The sequence below is a fragment of the Akebia trifoliata genome, chromosome 12 (assembly GCF_017979445.1).
Source record: "Akebia trifoliata isolate Shusen 1 chromosome 12, ASM1797944v1, whole genome shotgun sequence".
In the NCBI taxonomy this organism is placed as follows: Eukaryota; Viridiplantae; Streptophyta; class Magnoliopsida; order Ranunculales; family Lardizabalaceae; genus Akebia; species Akebia trifoliata.
Window position 1 is genome coordinate 25,050,284 of NC_141386.1, and position 23,727 is coordinate 25,074,010.

The 23,727-nt window shown below is 31.5% G+C and overlaps 1 protein-coding gene across 4 annotated transcripts in view; it reads left to right on the top strand.

Annotated features, from left to right (window-relative positions):
* ABCC13 (multidrug resistance-associated protein 11) overlaps positions 1 to 7,206 on the top strand; it is a 96,720-nt gene extending 89,514 nt beyond the window's left edge. For 3 of the 4 annotated variants that reach the window (XM_086419171.1, XM_086419172.1, XM_086419174.1), the window contains 9 exons: positions 976 to 1,098; positions 2,910 to 3,008; positions 3,184 to 3,276; positions 3,859 to 3,969; positions 4,040 to 4,201; positions 4,340 to 4,527; positions 4,727 to 4,916; positions 5,874 to 6,041; positions 6,778 to 7,206. In XM_086419171.1, coding sequence (XP_086275297.1) covers positions 976 to 1,098; positions 2,910 to 3,008; positions 3,184 to 3,276; positions 3,859 to 3,969; positions 4,040 to 4,201; positions 4,340 to 4,527; positions 4,727 to 4,916; positions 5,874 to 6,041; positions 6,778 to 6,858 — 1,215 coding nt within the window. In that variant the 3' untranslated portion in view covers positions 6,859 to 7,206. Of the gene's footprint in view, positions 1 to 975; positions 1,099 to 2,909; positions 3,009 to 3,183; positions 3,277 to 3,858; positions 3,970 to 4,039; positions 4,212 to 4,339; positions 4,528 to 4,726; positions 4,917 to 5,873; positions 6,042 to 6,777 lie in introns of those variants that run through there. The other variant, XM_086419173.1, reaches the window with a different exon arrangement.
* Positions 7,207 to 23,727: the final 16,521 nt, after the last annotated feature.

Genomic DNA, 23,727 nt, shown 5'->3' on the forward strand with positions numbered 1-23,727 from the left:
CTCACCTATCTTTACATCTCTTCCTTGGCACTTTTAAACTTCCCAAATCTTAACCAATTTCTAATCCTTTCAAGCAGTTCTTTGTGTCAACCTGGTTAAATCAGAAACCCTAGATGAGGATGATTTTGCAATTGGTATCATTGTGATACAAACAATTGTAGCCTTTTCTCCCCACCTTCTCCATCGTCCTTAAGCACTCCAACTACTAATGCATGCACACACCTGACTTTTATCTCCAAAAGAAATACAAATGGCTCCCCCCTCCCCCTCGGCTTTGTTGGCTTTTAAGAGAGACATTCAGAAGATATTAATATAAAGATACAAAGATATAAAGAAAAAAAACGTGAATGAGACCATATAGATAATAGTATAATTGTTTATTCACTTGACAAGTTGATCCATGAGTCACTAGGAAAACTTGATGAACTTTAGACTGAGTTGAGTATCGGGTTTTAAAATAATGTTATTTCCTGTAGTTTGTAAAATTCTTTATTATTAAGCTGAAGTAGGAGTCCTGCTAACCCAAGCTCTATCTACAAAATGATAATAAGCAATATAATATTTGTGTGAATTCATATCATCGATAGTCCAATGATATCAGTGGTCCAAATAGCAAGTTAATAATATAGTACTCAATTCACCCATGGATATGGAATGATGACATTGTAAAAAAAGTGTATGATGACATTACTTTTAAATCCAACAGCTTGAATAGAGGTCTTACTTTATCACTCAGTAATTTCTATCAGGGCTATGACATTAGTGTTTCAATTTGTATTATTTGAAGGTTTATACATTGTAGTTTTGAAGGACTGCATTAGATTGGTTATCAAATGGGTTGAAAAGTTATAGTATCGAACAAAAAATCGATATATTTCAATTCACATATTGTCGATGATCAATGCAACGTAAGAATAGTCCTCCAACCTTGTGAATGTTTACACTGGATCTGATAATAAATTATCATTTTTTCAGTTGTATTATAGGTCAACATCTCGTGAGCTGCGCAGGCTAGACAGTGTTTCTCGCTCTCCTATATATGCATCTTTCACAGAGACATTGGATGGATCATCATCTATAAGGGCATTCAAGGCCGAGGTAAGTATTTGGTGTTTTGGTGTAGTCATGACAATTCATATTGTAAATTTATAGCAAATAGGGGCCTTTACTTTTAAGAGAGACATTCAGAATATATTTTTAATTATTTTTGTGATAATGTCAAATAGTTGCCACCCTCTTTGTTGAGGGATGATAATGATGATTATGATGAATAAATATATTAATGGAAACTATAAATCTAATAATTGAGTATCTAAATTGGTAGGCTCGTGGAATATATTGAAGCTGAATCATGTGATATGTAAGTCTTAAAAGTTTCCATGTATAACTATAATTTGAACTTAGAAATGATGAGAAACATATCCCTAAGCTCGATACTAAGATTGTAATCCATCATCTAGTGATTCTATAGGCAAGGTTCCATTCTTTTGACAAGTGCACACACACTGGACCGCATGTTTAATTTTTCAATCCATAGAAATTCTAGATCCACAAAAAATTAAATTATGATATCCTAGAACAATGGTTTTAAAGGCGAAAGGAGAGGTAACACTGTTTGGTCATTTCAAGGGAAGGAGTGTGCCATGAGGTGGAACTTGGAAGGTTAATATTTCGGATTTTTCAATTTGAAAAAAGAATCTAAAAGAAGCAAGCTCTGGAGATCCATTCAAAATGCACTATTCATTAAGAGTCAGCCTGTAGCTATCGCAACAGCAAAGTCTCGAGTCACAAACACTTGTGAAAATTGTAGTCATAAATTCTCAATATATAGGTAGCAAGTATGTCAAAAAAGAAATAGCAAACCAGAGATCAAGCATGGAAACAAAGTAGCACATATATTGGCAAAGATGATTAATTAGCTGGTATCCATCTAAGTATCCTTTCAATTGATAGTATTCTTGGTCCGGATTGATTGCATCAACTATATTGGCATTGATGGGAGGTCTGGTCAATCACATACCCCGTCTTTCATTTGCTAGTCCATGTTGCTTCCAGGTTAAAATCCCTGTAAGAAGAGAATTCTGACTAGTGATTCCAGGTTTAAAGTATAACATGAGACAGACTGGGGCTTGATATATCTTAAGTTAATCGCAGATTAGACACACAAGAAATATTCATTAATCTAGACCACACGATCTTTGCTTTTTGTAAGGGCTTTAGAGTATATTCCATGTACTCATAGATTGTGGCCTTGTTTTAAAGTAAATTCTAACTTCCTTTTACCAGCTGACTCAAGGAATAAATCCATTTAAAGTAAATTTTAACTTGCTTCCTTTTGTGGAATATGAGCTAGTTGCTATTAAAAGACATAAATGAGTTTCGGCTAACTTATGTTTTCTTTGTAAATTGAATGGAGAATCGATCGATCATATTTTTTTTCCATTGTCCTTTTGCAAGGGAGATGTGAAGCCATTTTTATTGTTATTCAGAATCACATGGTGTTTTCCATCATACCTTCTTGCCTTATTTCAAAGCTTTCCCTCTTAAGAAAAGAATTCTTTGCTCTTTAACCCCGTTTGCAATGTGTCGGGGTATCTAATTGGAATGGAACAACAGAATTTTTAAAGGGAAGGAACAGCTTTTTCACAAGGTTGTCTTGTCCATCAAAGGTTTAATTTTCTTTGAGGTTCAAGGTGTTTGAGGAGTTTAAAGGAGTCTTTTTTGAGACATTGCAATCAAGTGGGATCTTTTTTGTGAAGCATGAGGATTTGTATTTTGCTATTGGTTTTTTTTTTGGGTCCCTTTTTTGGTGGCCACCTTGACCACCGTATTTTCTTGCTTTCTTTTCAAATAAAGTCGTTTTTTCTATCAAAAACAAAATGATAGCTTCTGATACCATACATGAACAGGAATATTTCATGGCTAAATTCTCGGAGCACATTGCATTATATCAGCAGACCTCCTACACAGAGCTAACAGCTAGTTTATGGCTTTCTCTGCGCCTCCAAGTATACATCACTTTTTCCATTACTGTTTGGCACTTTTTCTCTGATCTAGTGGATAGTCCTATCCCATGTTGCTAAGTTTTATAATCAGAAATGTGAACAGTGTGACTTTGTTGGTGAAACATAATGTGTATTATTTCCTATCTGATGTGTTTATAGTGACTATGATATGTTTTAGTTGCTAGCAGCATCTGTTATCTCTTTTGTTGCCATGATGGCTGTCATTGGATGTCGTGGTGGTTTTCCGGTTAGCTTTGGTACACCTGGACTGGTAAGCTTTTCTGTGCTTCGTTTGTGTTAAACTGTTGAGTGTTATATGTCCCCATCAAGTAGAGTCCGACTAACCTTACTAACTTAGTAAGATTTCAACTCTTACTAAGGGTCGTTGACGTCATGTTTTGGCATCCAAAAACATGATCCAATGCCCAGGGTTGTAGAGGACAAAATTCTACGAACATTGACAAAAAAATTCAACAAAAAAAAAAACTTTTCTCCGTTGAATTTGAATTTTTAAATTTGGGAGTTCCGTGGCAGTTTGGCAGCCATCCATTTTCAAAATCTAGGATGAAGCCTAAAAAAATTGGATGTTTTTTGGATCTGTGTTTTTTCATGAAATCTAGAGGGCTGTGGTGTTGGATTGCCAATGTGGTAATCCGTTTGAGCAAAACGACCCTTAGTAAGACTTAAAATCTTACTAAGTAAGTAAGCAAAGGGTTTTTCTTTTATTATGCTGCTTTAAAGATTTTCATCTGTTTAACTACTCATTAGAAGAAAAAAAAAAGGACTCGTCTGTTCAGAGCAAGTAGCATGAGATGATTGGATGGTTCACTACATCATTTGACCACATCCACAGGTTGGCTTGGCTCTTTCGTATGCTGCACCATTTGTGTCTTCGTTGAGTAGTTTTTTATCAAGTTTCACTGAATCCGAGAAGGAAATGGTTTCTGTTGAACGGGTGCTTCAGGTATGAAAATGGAATTATTAGTTTAATTTACTTCTCAACTGTCATTTAATGTGGATACTATGCTTTCTAGTATATGGATATTCCTCAAGAAGAACTTCAGGGATGCCAATCTATACATCCCGATTGGCCGTTTCAAGGACGGATTGAATTTCAGCATGTTACCTTGCGCTATATGCCATCTTTGCCAGCTGCTTTGCATGATATTACTTTTACTGTTGCAGGAGGTACACAGGTCAGTACATGTAAGAAATCTGATATAAACTTGTCCACATGGATTATATATGGTGTAATTAGTTTTATGATGTCAAAAGAACATTCCAGTCTATTTTTCATTCATATTTAGCAACTTTTTTTCTGATAATATTGTCAGGTAGGAATTATTGGTAGAACAGGAGCTGGAAAGTCTAGTGTCCTAAATGCTCTCTTTCGACTTAGTCCAATATGTGGGGGAAGCATTTTGGTGGATGGTATAAATGTGATTGATGTTCCAGTTAGAGATCTTCGCTCACATTTTGCAGTTGTTCCACAAAGCCCATTTTTGTTTGAAGGATCGTTAAGGTACTTCGTTGAAATATATATCTCCTATCCTAGAGATTCTACCTTTTTTGGCATTTTTTTAGCAGTGTACTGGTCATTTTACCAGCCAGTGAATAGAATTTAAGTATAATCTTCTTAGTTTTAATATCTAATTCGATAGGCCCAGTTGTTTTCCATGAATAATCAGTGCAGTGTGCTCATATCTCTTTCCAATTTCCAGAGAAAACCTAGATCCATCCCAGATGACAAGTGACTCAAGAATTTGGGAGGCGTTAGAGAAATGTCATGTTAAGGATGAGGTAGAGGCAGCAGGTGGACTGGAGATTCACATCAAAGAAGGTGGAATATCATTTTCTGTTGGCCAACGGCAGCTTCTGTGTCTTGCACGTGCTCTTCTCAAGTCTTCGAAGGTATACATAAAATTGATATCTTGAGGTGATCCCTGTTACTTCACCATATCTTACTTGTTTCCAAATAATAAAATATGTCAGCAGTTCTGTCTTATATGCCATTTATTGGCACTGAGCATCAACTTATTTGCATTACAAAGCAATTCAAGTTACACATCTCTAAGCTGCAACATATTGGATTATTTATTATCCATTGTTATAATTTTGTTAGTTCCTTGAAATGGATGTGAACATGATGAAGAGTAGAAGTTAATTGGTAATGCTCAAACTCTCTTATGTTTTTTAAGATAGCCTTGATGTGCAAAATAACAAATTCTTTTAGAGAATTTTCCAAAGTTCTAGGAAAGCCTTACGAATCGATTCACAATAAAAGTACCCAGAAATTTTTATCCAACATATTTAATCAATCTTACCGAATTTTGGCTCGATCTAGGATATGGTTTCTCTCAGAACATAAAATATGCCCAGTTCTGTATTTGGCTTGATTTGTTATTTATAGACGCTACTCTCTTAATTTTAAAAGCCAATTTCACTTTCTTTTTTTGGGGGGTTTTATTAACATGTGCCCTAATAGCACACGTCTGGGTGCATTAAATACACCTTGGAAATTGAATTTCCTACCAAAAATACCCTCAAAAGAATTTTTTTATTAGAAATACCCTCAAATGCTTATTTCCAAGGTGTATTCAATGCACCTAAACGTGTGCCCTTACGGCACATGTAAACATCATCCTTTTTTTTATGGAAATATCTTAATAAGAAAATTTTATATTAGCTTTTATCACTGTCCATGAGTAATAGCAGATTTTATGTCTATTAATGTGCATAAATGGATCTTCTTAAAGTTTGCTCTAAAATATTTTGGAGATCGAGTGAGTATCATTGTCAATGTTAGAGTTTTTCTTTAAAAACCACATATTTCTTACATTAATACCAAAGAACACCGAAATCTTGCAGATACTTTGTTTGGATGAATGCACTGCCAATATTGACACTCGAACAGCATTGATACTACAGAATGCCATTTCCAGTGGATGCAAAGACATGACAGTTATCACAATTGCTCACCGAATTTCCACAGTACTGAACATGGACAATGTTCTGATTCTTGACCAAGGAATCCTGGTAAGCTTCAACCCCCTTTGGAGTCTCACTTTCAACTCAGTTCTGTAGTCCATATCACATCTAAATATATTTGAAAAAGTTTAAAAAAGGGCATCTAGGGGAGACTAAGACATGCTTACAAGTAGAGGTTCACCATTTAAATTTATTGAAGAAAGGAAAGAAAATATTGAGGAGATCAAGAAGGGACCTCAAGGAAAACCAACTCCCACCTAAACAAAAAATCTTTAAAAAAAGAACCCTTTTCAATCCGTCAAGATTAATACACCTCTCTGTTACCATTTTTAATGGAAATATCACCATTAAACATCATCAATCTCTTGATTAATGGAATTCTTCAATTGAGAAAGGTCATCCACGGCAAAATATTCTTTATCATCATCTACACCCAAAGGAAATCCAACAGGAACTCAAACAAAGAAACATATAATGTTGGAGGTCAATTGGATCATCCCTTAAATGCAACAAAAAACAAATTGCAAAAGTAAATGTTACGGGAGTGCCACCAGTACTTGCGGTAAATACTCAAAGAAGAAACCCTCTCTTTTACCTGTTTTTTTTTTTTTTTTTGAGAAATAAAAAGCAGGTGAAATAATCTTTTTCTTTTTATGTAGAGTAGTGGATTTGATCCTTTGACATTGCTTCCTATAGCATTTCTGTTGGTAAACTAGCTTCAGTGCCATTTGAATTGAGGATGCTTATTAGAATGATATTCCTCTTTTTTTTCATGTTTCTGTAGGTTGAACAAGGAAATCCACAGATTCTTTTGCAAGATGAATTCTCCAGATTTTCAAGTTTTGCTAGAGCCTCTACCATGTGACTGACTACATGATAAGTCAGACATCATAACAAAATTGTTTAACCAACTGAAGTTAGGTCTCTCTGAAGAATCAGGTCATGGGTACTACTAACTGGCAAGCAGTGTCTATGATTGGGTTTTATTCAAGCTTGTTCACCTGGAGAAATGTCTACTTGAGTGTATACTACTTAAAAGACTTAACATTTTAGTGGGATTGGAGATCTAAATGCTTTAAGGTTCGATTGATAGGATTGTAAACCTTGAACTCTAAAAATTCTTGGATCCATCTACTCGTTTCATTTGCATTAGCTGTGTCATTTCACAAGTTAATATTAAACTATTGTCCAAGTTAGCTTTGCTGGTTTAAAATGAAGTTTTATAACTGTAAATAACAGTCATTGTAGTGGAAACGTACGGCTTCTATTTCAATTTTCAGAAAATAAAAGGGTCCTTTTTTTTGTGTGCTGCTATTGGCACCCCAACTTTTACTTATTGCACCCCAATTAAAAATAAAGAAAATAAGTAAAAGTTGGGTGCCAATAGAAGTTCTCTTATTTTTTATGCTAGATTTGTATTTTTTAGGTTTAGGATTTTATTTGAGCCTAATCATAATTGTAAACAATTACTCAAATTGTTTGAACAGTGTTTTAATCTTCCATTGGGATGTGATAAATAATCAGAGATACTATTGGCACCCCAATGACTTGGTTCCGCTTGGTCCCAACTCAGGTGGGTTGGGCTGGGTTGAGCCAAACCCAAACTTGACAAACACTAACCCACTCCTGTGGCCAACCCAGCCTCGTGTTTGAAATGCTCAACCTGTAACCAACCCAAGTCGGGTTGGTTGAGTTGTTCGGGTGGGTGGGCCGGGTTAATTCATTCCCCATTAATACTAGATAATTTCGTAATGATAATGGCTTATATAAATGTAAGTGGTATGTAAAAGAACTTAAAATTAACATTTATTTGTCCTAAAAATGTGTTTCAAAATTTACATGTTTAAAACTATAAGCTATTTAAAGAAGACAAAGCAAATGATAATTAACTAAAGCAAACATCCTTATTTATTGTTAATGGTAAGTTTTAACAAAATAAACATTTAAAGTTGTAGTATAAAATTACATAAACTAAAGCATCGGTAACAAAGTAATTATTTATTTAATGGAAATAATCACATTAATTTTCCTATACAGATACCCAAAAGCATGTCTATTGAGAATGAGAAAGAAAATTTTCCCATACAGATACCCAAAAGCATGCCTATTGAGAATGAGAAAGAAATCAACGATTAAAAAATATTTAAAATTATAGTCATATTAAGTTTGGACTCGGACAAATCGGGTTGCCCGATGCCTAAATTAGAACCCAACCTGATTTGAGTTGGGCATTTATTTTTGGTTGCCCCAATCCTAGATCGAACCCAAGCTAACTATGGCTAGACCTAACCCGAAGGTCGGATTCAACTCAACAGGTTCGAGTTTGGCCTGCTCAAATTGCAGCCTGACCGCTGGTTGGGAATGGGATGCATGTCATATGTTTAACTTAGAACCCAACCTGATTTGAGTTGGGCATTTATTTTTGGATTGCCCCAATCCTAGATCGAACCCAAGCTAACTATGGCTAGACTTAAACTCAAGGTCGGATTCAACTCAACGGGTTCGAGTTTGGCCTGCCCGAATTGCAGCCTGACCGCTGGTTGGGAATGGGATGCATGTCATACGTTTAAAAATTCAGGTCTCTAATATCTACCAAAACGTAAAGATATGTCAAAATTACCCTTGTTTTTAAAAAATATGCTCTTCTGCACTTATGTTGAAAATTACAAAACGTAGAGTGTGATTTTGTTGACGGGCATATTGTTGACGTATAGTTACCGTGCAATCCTATTGGAGGATTGCTTGGAATTTCTTTTGCAGCAGTCCCACCATCTTAATTTTTTTTTTACAATCCTTATACTCTTTATTAAATAAATACAAATCTAAACATCGTCATTTTCAATTGAAATGGCATAACACTTGTCTTACTAATGTGGTAAGATTTTAATCCTTACTAGAGGTCGTTTTACTCATATGGATAACCACATTGCCAGTGCAATACTACCACAGCTCTCTAAGTTTCATAAAAAAAACTCAAATCAAAAAAATAAAATTCAAGAAACAATTTTTTTTTAGCTTGATCCAAGTTTTTGAAAATTGACGGCTACCGAACTTTCAAATAACTCTCAAACTTAAAATGGAAATACAACGGTGAAAAATAACTATTGTTTTGGGATTTGTATTTTCAAAGTTCATATACTTTTGTCCACTACAATATTGAATCATCCAATCATGTTTTTGGATGCCACAAGGTGAGCCCAAGGTTACTTGGACACAATTAAGTATTTTAGAAAAGCACTTTTCCTACTAACTTAGTAAAATTTGAAATCTTATTAAGGGTCATTGAGCTCAAATGAATTACCAAATTGGCAATCCAATACCAAGGTTTTTTATTATGAAAAAAACAAAAATCAAAAAAGTAATTTATGTAAAACAAATTATGTTTTTTGAATGAAAATGATTTCTTTGAAAATTCAATTAAAAAAATGAAAAAAAAAATTAATAATGAATGAAAAATATTTTTCTGATTAACCTGCAAAAATAAAAGGCTTCAACTTTTTTACTATGAGAGATATTTTAAGATAGGTGTTATTGGCACCCCAATTAAAAATAAAGAAAACAATTGAATGGTTGAGAATAAGTAAAAGTTGAGGTGTTAATAGAATCTCTCATTTTTTTTTTTCTTTTCTTTTGCTTAGATTCTTTTGTTTTGGGTTTAGGATTTTATATAAACCTTTTTTTTTTAAGTAAAAAACTACTAAAATTATTTGGATGAGTGCTATAATATTTTATTATGTTGAGATTGTAATTTGAGACAAACCTTAGTAATAAATAAAGAAAATAGGTGAATGGTTGAGATTAAGTAAAAGTTGGGGTGCCAATAGAAACTCTCATTTTTTTTTCTTAGATTCTTTTGTTTTAGGTTTAAGATTTTATATGAACATTTTTTTTTTAATTATAAAAAACTACTGATATTGTTTGAATGAGTGCTACAATATTTTATTCTATTTACTTAGAGGCAAACCTTAGTAATAAATAAAGAAAATAGGTGAATGGTTGAGAATAAGTAAAAGTTGGGGTGCCAATAGAAACTTTCATTTTTTTTTTTTATTAGATTCTTTTGTTTTAGGTTTAAGATTTTATATGAACCTTTTTTTTTTTTAATTGTAAAAAACTAATGAAATTGTTTGAATGAGTGTTATAATATTTTATTATGTTGAGATTGTAATTAGACGCAAACCTTACTAATAAATAAAGAAAATAGGTGAATGATTGAGAATAAGTAAATGTTAGGGTGCCAATAGAAATTCTCATTTATTTTTTCTTAGACTCTTTTGTTTTAGGTTTAGGATTTTATATGAACATTTTTTAATTGTAAAAAGCTACTGAAATTGTTTAAATGAGTGCTATAATAATTTATTATGATGAGATTGTAATTTGAGGCAAACCTTAGTAATATTTGAAGAGTGTGTTTTGATCTTTAATTGGGATGTGATAATTAATTTAAGTATTTGGGATGTAATAAGTAAAAGTTGGGGTGTCAATAGTCCCTCTCTTAAAATATCTCTTATAGTAAAAAGTTGAAACACATCTTTTTATTTTTGGAGGTTAATTAGAAAAATATTTTTCATTCATTATTATTTTTATTTGAATTTTTCGAAGAAATCATTTTCATTTTAAAAAAATATAGTCTTTATTTTTCATTAAAAAAATTTTTATTTTTTATTTTTTCAATATTAGAAATCATAGTTTTTTATTGCCAATTTGGTTAATCCATTTGAGCTCTCAATGATCCTTAGTAAGATTTCAAATCTTACTAAGTTAGTAGGAAAAATGCTTCTCTAAAATATTTTATTGTTTTCGACTAACCTTGAACTCACCTTGTGATATCTAAAAACATGATCGGATGCTTCAATATTGTCGAGGATAAAAGTATATGAACTTAAAAAAAAGAATCCTCAAAAAAGTTATTTTTCACCGTTGTATTTCAATTTTTAGTTTGGGGGTTATTTAGAAGGTCGGTAATTTTCAAAAACTTACATCAAGTTCAAAAAAAAAGAAATGTATATATATATTTCTTGAATTTTATTTTTTTGTTCTAAGGCTTTCAATGAAATTTAGAGGGCTGTCGTAGTGTTGGACTAGTGATGTGGTTATCCATATGAGTAAAAAGACTCTTAGTAAGGATTAAAATCTTATTACGATAGTAAGACAAGTGTTTTGCTATTTCAATTGAAAATGACGGTATTTGAATTTAAATTTAATTAATAAAGAGTATAAAGATTGTAAACAAAATTAAGATGGAGGGACTGCTGCAAAAATATTCTAAGCAATCCTCCAATAGGATTGCGTGGTCACTACGCGTCAACAATATGCCCGTCAACAAATTCGCACTCCAAAACATAGGGTTTATGATAAAATTAACTCTTTTTAAACAAATAAATAAATCGCACCCAATAAAATACCTTTTCCATAAAATATCCTATCTAAATTAGGTACCTCAATCTGATAGAAACTCTCCAAATCATGGAAAATTTCTTATCTCGGATTTAGAATTCCACGTGGCTGATTCGATTCAAGTGAAAATCTTATTTTCTCCTCCACAATTAACCCCTCTCGATGGTGGAGCACACCGACTTGTTGATCCACTACCAAAAAGATTACCTCAACAAATTTACCTAACAAAAGAATAATAACCTGATTGCTTTGGTAATCAGGAAATTTAAATGTAACTGTCTCCCTTGATTATCAGGGAGTGTAACTGTCTCCCATGGCCATCAGGGAGTTTAGCCGTTTCCATTGATGATTAGGGAGTTTAGCTATCTTCCCTGGAAATTAGGGAGTTTAATCTGTCTCAAGCACACTTGAATATACTTGGTTTTATGACAATGCATCAATTTGTTCATTTATAAGACCATAATGTGCCTGCTAGTACTTGACTCAATGGGAGTGCATGAGGTCCTGAATTGTAACTTTGTGGCGTAATTCCGTAAGTCAGTAATCAGTTGGAATTTCGAGGCCTGGGAATGCACTCATTTACATAAACTTGGACGTAAACAAAAAGCATTATGGTTTAAAATCTCATTTCGATTCAGTGTTTTGGTTTTTTCAAAAAACGAAACATTCAATACATTAAATAACCTTTTTTTAAAAAGTCTTTCACATAAGACTGTGGTCAAAGGACATGTCATCACATGGTTGTAGACATGAGATGTTCATCATGTGAACCTCATTACTATATGATTTGGAGTCTTAATCATTCTTTTTTGGAAATAAGTGTAAATGGACACGTGAATAATTTTTTTTTTTTTTTTTTTTTGAAAAAAATCATTTTACATGACATTGTAATGACTCTCGTTTATGAAAACAGGATGGCCTAAATCTTGGTAAGGTTTAATGTTGGTTTGAGTCATAAAAGGGGTTGTCCGATGGAGAAGGACACCCCTAAAGTCTTTTCTTCAACAACATGTGAGAGTTGAAATGTTGGCTTACGTGTTTCGGGGATGTTCCATGATTGAAACTCCCCTCATTCCTTGCCCTTAAAAGTGCGCATGCTATGACTAGAAACTTTGTGTTTCAACCTCAAGGCTGGGGACACATGTCTTTATCATTTTCATGCATATGTGATTATGTGAGTTGTGTACACTATGATGCATTATAAAAGTGGGTTTAAATGGTTTTAACTCTTATCATTTTAGTCAAACTGCCTTAAGTATTTCATGTCCAAGGTTGAAGATCAACCTACTCGAAATGAATGAGGTTTCTCCACTACATCCTAAGGTTGCCTAAAAAGAAAATAAAAAGAGGGAATACAAAAAAAGGGATTCAATAAACTTTGACAAGTAAACTATTCTAATCTTGTGTTCTTGTTATTATCTTCTTCTTCTTCTTCCAAAGTCTTTAATGGAATTTCTTAAAAGAGAATGGTTTAGAGTTTCTTGAGGGATGAAAAGTTAGAGAATGGTGTGGTTATTTTTAAGGGGACTTAAGGTTAAAATATGATTAGTAGAAATTGGGTGGAGTTTAAGGTTGAGATGGGGGTTTGAGATCATGAGATTTATCATGAAAAATTAGGTTATTTATAGAGGTTTTTAAATATTTTTGAGGGTAGAATGGTCCGATCCTAAAAATAAAAGAAAAAAGACATGGGTTTTACTTTATATCTTTCTAGAATTTTTATTTTTGTGATGGTAAAGGTAGAATTTATAGGATGAAATCCTAAAAGCACATTTCATTTTTGATTTTTAGATAAGTATCTCCAAAAATAGCAGTATAATGGTAAGAGACAAAAATGTATTTTGGGAGGATGAATGACATATGTAAAAGTGATGGAGTAGATAAAAAGTAGAGTTTGGTTTATTTGTAAATAACACATAAAGTAAGGATAAATAGGGAGTGTGGAAATGTATTTTTGCGATGATGAGCATGAGGGTGACATCAGTAAAATAGACTTTGGTCATCATGTAAATAACACTAAAAACAAGGGTAAAGAGATAAATTTGAAATTGGCCCTCTTAGAGTGTGACATGTGTCATCGTTTGGGGATAAGTGTGGGTCATAGACTTTGACTTGGGTCATTTGCTTTGACTTGGAAATGGATTTGGCTTGGGTTAGGGGATTGAACATGGGTTTAGGTTAGAGATGGGTTTAGAATTGGCTTTGACATTAGACATAAGTTTGGAATAGTACAAGAATGAATGAAACATTGTAAAAATGGTATTTATTTTGGGCCTATAAGCTAGTTGAAGGTCTCTAGGTTTTCATTGGAGTAAAAAAAAATGTGGATTTTTGAACACTTAGGCTTTTTGAGCCTTTTGTCGATATTCTGTCTTAAAACACACTTTTTGTGGTCCTTTTTCGAGTGGATCTTGTGCAAATTAAAGTATCTACAATAGTGTTTTCCCTAAATAATCCAATCGTCCATAGAAGACTAGGTCAAGGGAATCTCTCGACTATATATAATTTTATTTTTTTAAGAAGAGAAAACAACCTGAAGAAGAAGCAGAAACCAAAGACCTCACCCAAGACCCAATTTTCCCCTCAATCCCCTCTTTCCTTCTTTTGATCTCTCATTTTCCTACATTTGATCTGATTTCCCAAAGGAATCATCGAAAATATTTGAAGTTTCGATTTCACCATTGTTTCGTCTTGAAATGTGGGTAAACCAAGATATTTCATATGAAACATTATGAAACGGTACGGGATTTTGAACCATGGGTAGCATTACTAAAAAGTTTATCAATTTAGCCTTCCTATACATGAACTTGGTCATAGCAAAAGTTCCCTCAAGGTAGTAAGTATTTCTTTACCGTTGGTGGTCTACTCTCATTAAGCCTATGTTCATTAACTACGTTAGTGGTCCCATTAACCAAACATAAACCATTAGACCTATTGGTCCCCTCATTTCCTTCTTTTGCACGTTAGTAAGTCATGTTACATCACACGTTACCACATCATGTTACATGTGGTATAACCATATCAAAGTGTGCTCATGAAATCTGATGATCATCTTTTTTCCTTTTCTTGGTTGTCTTTAATGTGGTTCATAGTAGGGGTGCAATTCGATTTGTGTCTAAATCGGAACCAAACCATCATAGGTCGATCCCACTAAATAAGAACTAGAATTGAACCAAAATGCCAATAGAACTAAACCAACCCAAATCATATTAAGGTCTGTTTGGTTCATTTCCATGGATTACCAATATCCTATATAAACTTAGTTGGAAATAATATATTTTTAATAAAAAATAAAAAAATTATATAATGAATCATTAATCTATTCATAATATTAAAAAAATCATTAATTTATCCCTAAAGAAGTCATTAACCTATGCCATAACTCCTAAAATAATTCATAATAACTAAATAAATTTATTTATTTATTATATAAGGTTTGGTTCTCGGTTTAGTTTAGATATATACAAACCTTGAATTGGAACCTGATCAAATTGATCGGTTATCCATTTTCTAAACCCAGAACAAAATGCAACTTGTTCCAAACCTAACCAACCCAAAGCTATCGATTTGGTTTGGTTCTTGGTTTGAACATGTCCAAGTTGCACCCCTAGTTCATAGAGCAGTCTAGAACTGACTTAATACACGTTGAGACCTAGGGCGAAACCTCAAAGTGAGACCTTTTTTATTTATTTAATATATTAGTATAAATAATACTAATTACTTATTTAGCTAATACAAAATATTTAAATTTTATTTTTCACCTTTTCTAAGATGCAAAATTATTAATCAAGCTTTTATATTCAAATTTTGCTAATATATCATCTTCAATAGATAGTGTGGCTAGTCAACTTAATCTTTCTAGAATAAAAACCACCATACCAAGGATATGTAAAGAGAAAGAAGATTATTCAATAACCATTCTAGTATACAAAAGCAACCTAATTCTAAAAAAATATCATTAAAAAAAAAAAAAAAACTAGTAATTAATTAAATAAAAAGTTATTTTCAGAATTCAAAACTATAATAAAAGATTAATATGTTGTCCTATAAATGAAAACAATGAGAATTTATGGTAAAAAAAATTATTTATGACCTAATTTTCGTTTCCTGATCTGTTCCCACAGTTGGCACCAATTTGTCGGGACATGTTTAATTCCCCAATTCAAATAACATCTCGGATGGTGAAATTGAAACATTATAGTATAAATAAATAAAGAGTGAGGAGAACTTTTGAAAATTTATTGACTAGAACACATTTCCGATTACAAATTACAAATTTTCTTTTTCCCTCTATTACAATATTTCCTAGGTTTTCCTTTCCGATTTTCCTCCTTTACATGACTTCCTACTCCCACCCATTTTTTCTCATAATTTCTCTCCGATTTTTCATGGCTTCCCCTTTTTATAGATCTATGAGCCCTCTAAAAAAATAAGAATATGAATTCCCTTAAAATAGCAACTACCAAAAAAATTCCCTTTCAATATGAGATGTTATTTAAATTAGGAATCCCAACCCTAAAGAAACTCCCCATATCATGGAAAAATTCTTATCCCCAATTGAGAAATCCACGTGGCCGATTCAATTCAAATGAGAAATCTTATTTTCACACCCCCACACTTTTGACCCTGGTTTTTTACTTAGGGTTCTTTTTTCCTTCAATCTTTAAATCTCAATAGAAAAATATGATTTTTGGAAAGTACAAAAAAATGATGGATTTTTTTGTGAAAAATCAAAAGGTTTCGATAAAAGGGATTAAGGGGAAACTAAAAAAACAAGGTTGAAGATTATGCATTGAAGATGAGGTTTAGGTTGAAGAGGTTGTAGACGACTGGTTTTGGGGATTTTTGAGGATAATTGATTTTTGAGAGTTGTAAAATGATTGATTTTAGCGTCTTGTTAACGTGTGCCTTAAGGGCACATGTTAAAGTGCAATAAATACACTTTGGAAATTGGATTTTGTATCGAAAATTGCTTTAAATTTTTTTTCTTTCTACCAAAATATCCTCACATTCCAATTTTCAAAGTGTATTTACTGCACTTTTAACAAATCCTGATTTTTAAAATGATTGATTGTTGGTTAGAAGTTAAAGAAAATGATAGCATTTGGGTCATTATTTAAAAGAATTTCAAAGTAGGTTGAGATCAAGGGAGATATGTCGAATTAACAAAAGTGACAAGCCATGGAGAGAAAATTCCAAGAGAAATTTGAGAGCATTTTAAGTGTTTTATTTTTAATAACTTTTTAGTGCACATGGCGTCGTGCCACATAACTTTTAGAGTACTGATTTTCGAGTGCGATTTTGTTGATGAACACTTCGATGACCAACTATGACCACAAAATCCTATTAGAGGATTTTGTGCGATTTTTTATTAAATACACTTTTTTATTTTTGCTACTAAAGCACTCCATTTATTAACTAATTACACAGATCTCCAAAGAACTCAATACATGATGATTTTGTATTGAAATATCAAGATTTTAAGGGAAATACTTTCCTTACAATCATAGTAAGATTTAATGCTTACTAAGGGCTAAAATGGATTACCACATCAACAGTCCAACACCACAGCCCTCTAAGCTTCATCCAAAAACTCGTCATAATAATAATAATTATTATTATTACTATTATTATAAAATTGTTTTGAGTTTGATCTAAGGTTTTAAAAATCATCGTGTGTATCAAAATTCCTCATAACTCCCAAACTTAAAATTGAAATTCAAAGGTGAAAAATGATTCTTTTTATTTATTTATTTATTTCTTTCTTTTTTATAGAATTTTGTCCTCTACAATGCTTACTAAGGGTCGTTTGGCTAAAATGGATTACCACATCAGAATTTCAACACCACAGCCCTCTAAGCTTCATCCAAAAATTCATAATAATAATAATAATAATAATAATAATTGTTTTGAGCTTAATCTTAAGTTTTGAAAATCATCGTGTGTATCAAAATTCCTCATAACTCCCAAACTTAAAATTGAAATTCAAAGGTGAAAAATGATTTTTTTTTTGTTGAGAATTTTGTCTTCTACAATGCTTATTAAGGGTCGTTTGGCTAAAATGGATTACCACATCAGAAGTCCAACGCCACAGCCCTCTAAGCTTCATCCAAAAATTCATAATAATAATAATAATTGTTTTGAGCTTAATCTTAAGTTTTGAAAATTATCGTGTGTATCAAAATTCCTCATAACTCCCAAACTTAAAATTGAAATTCAAAGGTGAAAAATGATTTTTTTTTTTTTTTTTTTGAGAATTTTGTCTTCTACAATGCTTACTAAGGGTCGTTTGGCTAAAATGGATTACCACATCAGAAGTCCAACACCACAACCCTCTAAGCTTCATCCAAAAACTCATAATAATAATAATAATTGTTTTGAGCTTAATCTTAAGTTTTGAAAATCATCGTGTGTATCAAAATTCCTCATAACTCCCAAACTTAAAATTGAAATTCAAAGGTGAAAAATGATTTTTTTTCCTTTAGAATTTTGTCCTCTACAATGCTTACTAAGGGTCGTTTGGCTAAAATGGATTACACATCAGAAGTTCAACACCACAGCCCTCTAAGCTTCATAAAAAAACTCAGAATAATAATAATAATAATAATTGTTTTGAGCTTAATCTTAAGTTTTGAAAATCATCGTGTGTATCAAAATTCCTCATAACTCCTAAACTTAAAATTGAAATTCAAAAGTGAAAATGATTTTTTATTTTAGAAAATTTCTTTTATTCAAAATTCAAAGAATTTTGTTATCTACAACAATAAAGAATCAAATCATGATTTTGAAAGTCACAAAGTAATCCCAAGGACCCTTGGTTTCTCCATTAAAGGAACACGATTAGTACTTAAGCATCACTTGACATTTTCCTAGTATACATCCCTTGGAGAGAATCATTCGTACAAGAAACTCGAACTACGAGATAGTCTCTAACCTTCGAGTGAGGAAAGCAGTTGGGGAACCACACGGTTGGAAGGTTGTGAAAGTATCTCGACATCAATGTTGATTGTTGAGGACAAAATCCCCCCTCGTAGCATCTGTATCCTAGGAGATCCCAATGACTCATATTTTTATGATATATTCCCCTCATCGAAAAAGTGGTTAATAATATGTCAAAAGAAATTATTTCCCGAAAAACACCTCTTACCAAACTGTAATTTTGCATTCGTGCTTTCATTGGTTCTAGTTCCAAATTTATTTCTTTTGTATTTTGTGAAATCCAAAAAAAAAAAAAAAAAAAAAACTGACAACAAGACCCAAAGTAGGGGGGTTTCTGCAACCCCACAATTCAACATACCACCAATTATTATTATTATGAGTTTTTGGATGAAGCTTAGAAGGTTGTGGTGTTGGACTTCTGATGTGGTAATCCATTTTAGCCAAACGACCCTTAGTAAGCATTGTAGAGGATAAAATTCTAAAAAAAAAAAAAAAAATCATTGTTCACCTTTGAATTTCAATTTTAAGTTTGGGAATTATGAAGAATTTTGATACACACGTGATTTTCAAAATCTTAGATTAGACTCAAAACAATTTTATAATAATAATAATAATAATAATAATAATAATAATAATAATATTATTATTATTATTATTATGACGAGTTTTTGGACGAAGCTTAGAGGGCTATGGTGTTGGACTGCTGATGTGATAATCCATTTTAGCCAAACGACTCTTAGTAAGCATTAAATCTTACTATGTTTGTAAAGAAAGTGCTTCCCTTAAAATCTTGATATTTCAACACAGAATCACGTGTATTGAGTTTTTTGGAGGTCTGTGTAATTAGTTAATAAATGGAGTGCTTTAATAGAAAATATAAAAAAGTGTGTTGAATAAAAAATCGCACAAAATCCTCCAATAGGATTTTGTGGTCATAGTTGGTCACCGAAACGTCCGTCAACAAAATCGCACGCTTTGAGAGTGCGATTTTGTTGACGGACGCTTTGGTAACCAACTATGACCACAAAATCCTATTGAATGATTTTGTGCGACTTTTTATTCAACGCACTTTTTTATATTTTCTACTAAAGCACTTCATTTATTAACTAATTGCACAGACTTCCAAAGAACTCAATACACGTTCGTCAACAAAATCGCACGCTTTGATATTTCAACATGTATTGAGTTCTTTGAAGGTCTGTGTAATTAATTAATAAATAAAGTGCTTTAGTAGAAAATATAAAAAAGTGTGTTGAATAAAAAGTCGCACAAAATCCTTCAATAGGATTTTGTGGTCATAGTTGGTCACCGAAGCGTCCGTCAACAAAATCGCACTCCTAATGTTCTAACTAAATTTTTTTTACTTGGTGACATGGTATGGACACAAAATCATAGATCTTTTCCTCGAGATACACAACTGCACGTCATTTATAGACCGAGCGGAGAATTTCTAGTTAGAAAATCATTATTTTAACTTCCAAAACAGCAAATCTCTGTTTCACAACACAAGAGTCAAAACGTGTGGGACAAGTCTAAGTCAGTTTTTCTTTTAATAATGCCGAAGTGACTTCATCCACATAAGAGTGAAAAATATCTATAGTTCTTATTCACTTCCACTCTAATATGAGGTTCCAGCTTGAGGTTACACTCTTGTCACGACTTACTTTTTTTTTTTTTGTTTTTGGAAAAACTTTCCATCTACGAGGGATTAAATAGATTTTGAAAGGATGTGTCATGTGAGTCACTAGAAAGTAAAAAACATACTGTTTTTAGTTTTTAATAGTGAAAAAGCTCACTGCTCGATAAGAATAAAGTAAAGCTTTAATAAAAGGATTAGCACATGTTCACAACTTGTTTATAGAATTAATAACAATGATAGTTCTGAGGATTGTAAGATTAGGGGTGTCAATGGATAGTCGAAAATTCGAATTCAATTCAAACTTGAATTCAACAAATTAGATATTATCCGAAAATTTTAAATGTCAAATTCGATCGAATTCGGATAGTTTTATATATTCGAATCCTTATCGGATACAGATTTGGATATTAGCATTTCGAATCTGATAATATACGATTCGAAATCAGATATAATAAATAATATATATTATATTATTTTATTAATTTTGTATATAAATAATATAATATATATTATTTGATTTGATTTATTTATTATATAAATAATATAATATATAATAAGTTTTTTTTAATAATGAAAAATCAGTTAGAGAAGGAAAAATTATGCTTTTTTTATAATACAAATTATTCGAATTCGAATTGGATATTATCCGATATCCGATAGGATAATTGGATTTAAATTCGGATATAATTTTAGAACATTCGTCGGATTTGAATTCAAATTCAGATATTAGATAAAAATTTTGAATTCAGATTCAGATATTGCTGTATCTGAATCGATAAGCATTCGTTGACAGCCCTAATTAAGATCCCACGTGGGAAAAAAATGCTTCCTAGGTCTACTTTTATTCCCTCAATAATTGTAAAAAAAATTACTTATAGACCCTGTGAGAGGGGTTTCTTTCTAAACAATTCCTAAAATTTGCATAGTGGTTTGATGGTCTATTAATTAGACTTTTTATATCTAAATGGCTCCTCATCTTATCTTTCCTTATGATATTTTTGGGTACCCAAATTACCATCTTCTTCAGATACGTATGTTCTTAAACATTAATCGTAATCATTTTTATGATTTTATTTATTGTGAATGACGATTGGAGAATGATAGTCCTAAGTTTGAATATTTAAATGTATTTATTTATTTTGATGACTTATAATAAAAATGATGAGCAAGTTTGTGATTCTAAATTTTTTGAATATTTTTTCATAACTTATTCAAGTTTCCGTTTTGCAACCATAATATATGTATTTTTGGTATTTCAAATAGATCTATCCAGTATTGAAGTTGAAAAAATGAAAAAAAATCTGAATTACATTTCTAGTATTGAGTTCACAACTTTTTATTGTTGAGTTCAACATTTATACTTTCAAGTTCGCTACTTTTATTATTGAGTTCGACAATTTTTATTATCAAATTTGATAATTTTTATTGTCAAAATTGATATATAATTTTTATTATTAGTTGGACAATTTTAAAAAGTTGTTGAGTTTGAAAATTTTAAGAGCTATTGTGATGGATACATCCGCATAGCTCAACAAAAGAAAAGTATTTTGACAATATTTAAAAATAATTGTTGAGTTCACAATTTTTTATTGTTGAACTATACCGGCAAATATATCCACAGGAATAGCTCTTAGAAATTGTCAAACTCAACAATAAGAAGTGGTGAAATTGACAATAAACATGTTGACTTCAATAAGAAAAACTGGTGAACTTGGCATTGTAAATGTGATCTAGATTTTTTTCATTTTTTTGACTTCGATATTGGATAGATTTTTCGAAATACGGAAAATACATATATAATAGTTGCAAAACAAACACTCGAATCAAAAGTTAAGATGAAATCTTCAAGAAATTTAGGATCTCAATTTTGTTCATAAACTTTTTTGTTAAAATTGTCAAAATAAATCAAAAAATACATAATAATGTTTAAAATTATGAGCATATCATCCTCCATCTATCATTCATGGTCCAAATTCTTCGAAAATGATTGTACTTGCCTTTGAAAGACCTAAGTATGTGAAGAAGATAAGAAAATGATTAATTTAAGTACTCCAAAAAATATTATAAAGAGATGAGATTGATAAACCATTTAGATATATATAACCCAAATCACATGTACCCAGAGTGGAGGATTAAAATCCTCCTCACACACCTCAACACATGTCACGTAAGCCCTAATTTAAGAAAATTTTAAAAAGAGATATTTCGAGCATCAATTCCTTAGATTTTGGCTTACCTGACTTGTATTAAGGTGTGGGTGGTGCATACGATCCGGACTCAAAAACAAAATAAAATAAAATATTAATTCCTTGAATTATGACTTACGTGGCATGTGTTGAGATGCGGGACAACTCATCGAGCAAAACATAATCTTGATTATTAAATGCTTCACATTGTCCACTTCAAGAGAGAGGAAAAAAACAGCTATTTATTAATTTACTCTGTCTAATCATAGAAAAGCTCATTGACCCCAAGGGAATTAATCTTCATTTCTATATTTGTTTTTGTAATGTGGCTTTCCCTCAACTGCCAAATTTCACTGCAAGGAAAATGCATCACTAAATTACCCATTTTACCATCATAATTGAATAGAATCAAATTTTATTACAACTTTTGAGAAAAATTTATCAAAAAAAATTGTGAAACACTTTTCTTACTAACATAGTCAGATTTTAAGCTTTACCAAGGGTCATTTTGTTTGAATGGATAATTACATCAACACTCCAACACTACAATCCAGCTTTTTTTATTTTTTTTCTTTAAAGTCTGTTCCTAGGTTTTGAAAATGATGGCTATTGAAACTCCCACCTAACTCCCAAACTCTAAAATTAAAATTCAACAGTGAAAAAAAACTCTTTTTAGAAAGAAATTTTTTTTATAATTCATAGCTTTTTGTCTTCTACAACCTTGAAGCATTGAATTGTGTTTTCGGGTGCATCAAGATGAAATCCTTACCAACTTAGGAAGGCTAGTCAAACTAAAAAAAAATTGGATTTTGTTACGGGGTGTACATTTACCCGAAACCCAAACTAATAAAATGGGACCACACCTAAAAAATCGGACAAAAAAAAAATCTGGTTCGAGTTCAGTTTGATTACTCGAAAACAAATCGAACCCAAACTAGATCGAATAAAAATCTGACCCAGATCGATGAAAACCCGAAATATTAAAAAAATTAAAAAAAAAATCTGAAATATTCCCCTCCCCCTACCCCACATTCTATCTTTATAATTATACATTTGGCAACAAAGTATCTATTTTACAGTAGTAAATAGTTATCGAACTAAAAAAAGTTTCTTTATCTATAAGATTTGTACAATAAATAAGAAAGTAACTATTTGTGTAATAAATAGATAAAAAAGTTCTATCTTCATATTTTATATTTCATACAATAGGAAAAAAAATTGTTATTTTATAGAAATAAGTAATTACTAATAAAAATAATTATTTTTATTTTTTATACTTTATACAATAGGGAACAACACAATACCCATTTTTCTTTATATATATATATATATATATGATTTGTACAATTGAAAATAAAATGATTATTTCATTGTAATAAATAGTTACCAAAAAGAAAACCAGATGTTCTATCTTTATGTATAAAATATGCAATAGAATAATTATTTTATAATAATAAACCAGTACCAGTTAAGAAAATTTGTTTCTATCTTTATATTTTAAACAATTGGCAACAACAAAATAACTATTTTATGGTAACAAATTCCCATCAATTTAAAAATAACATAAAATACT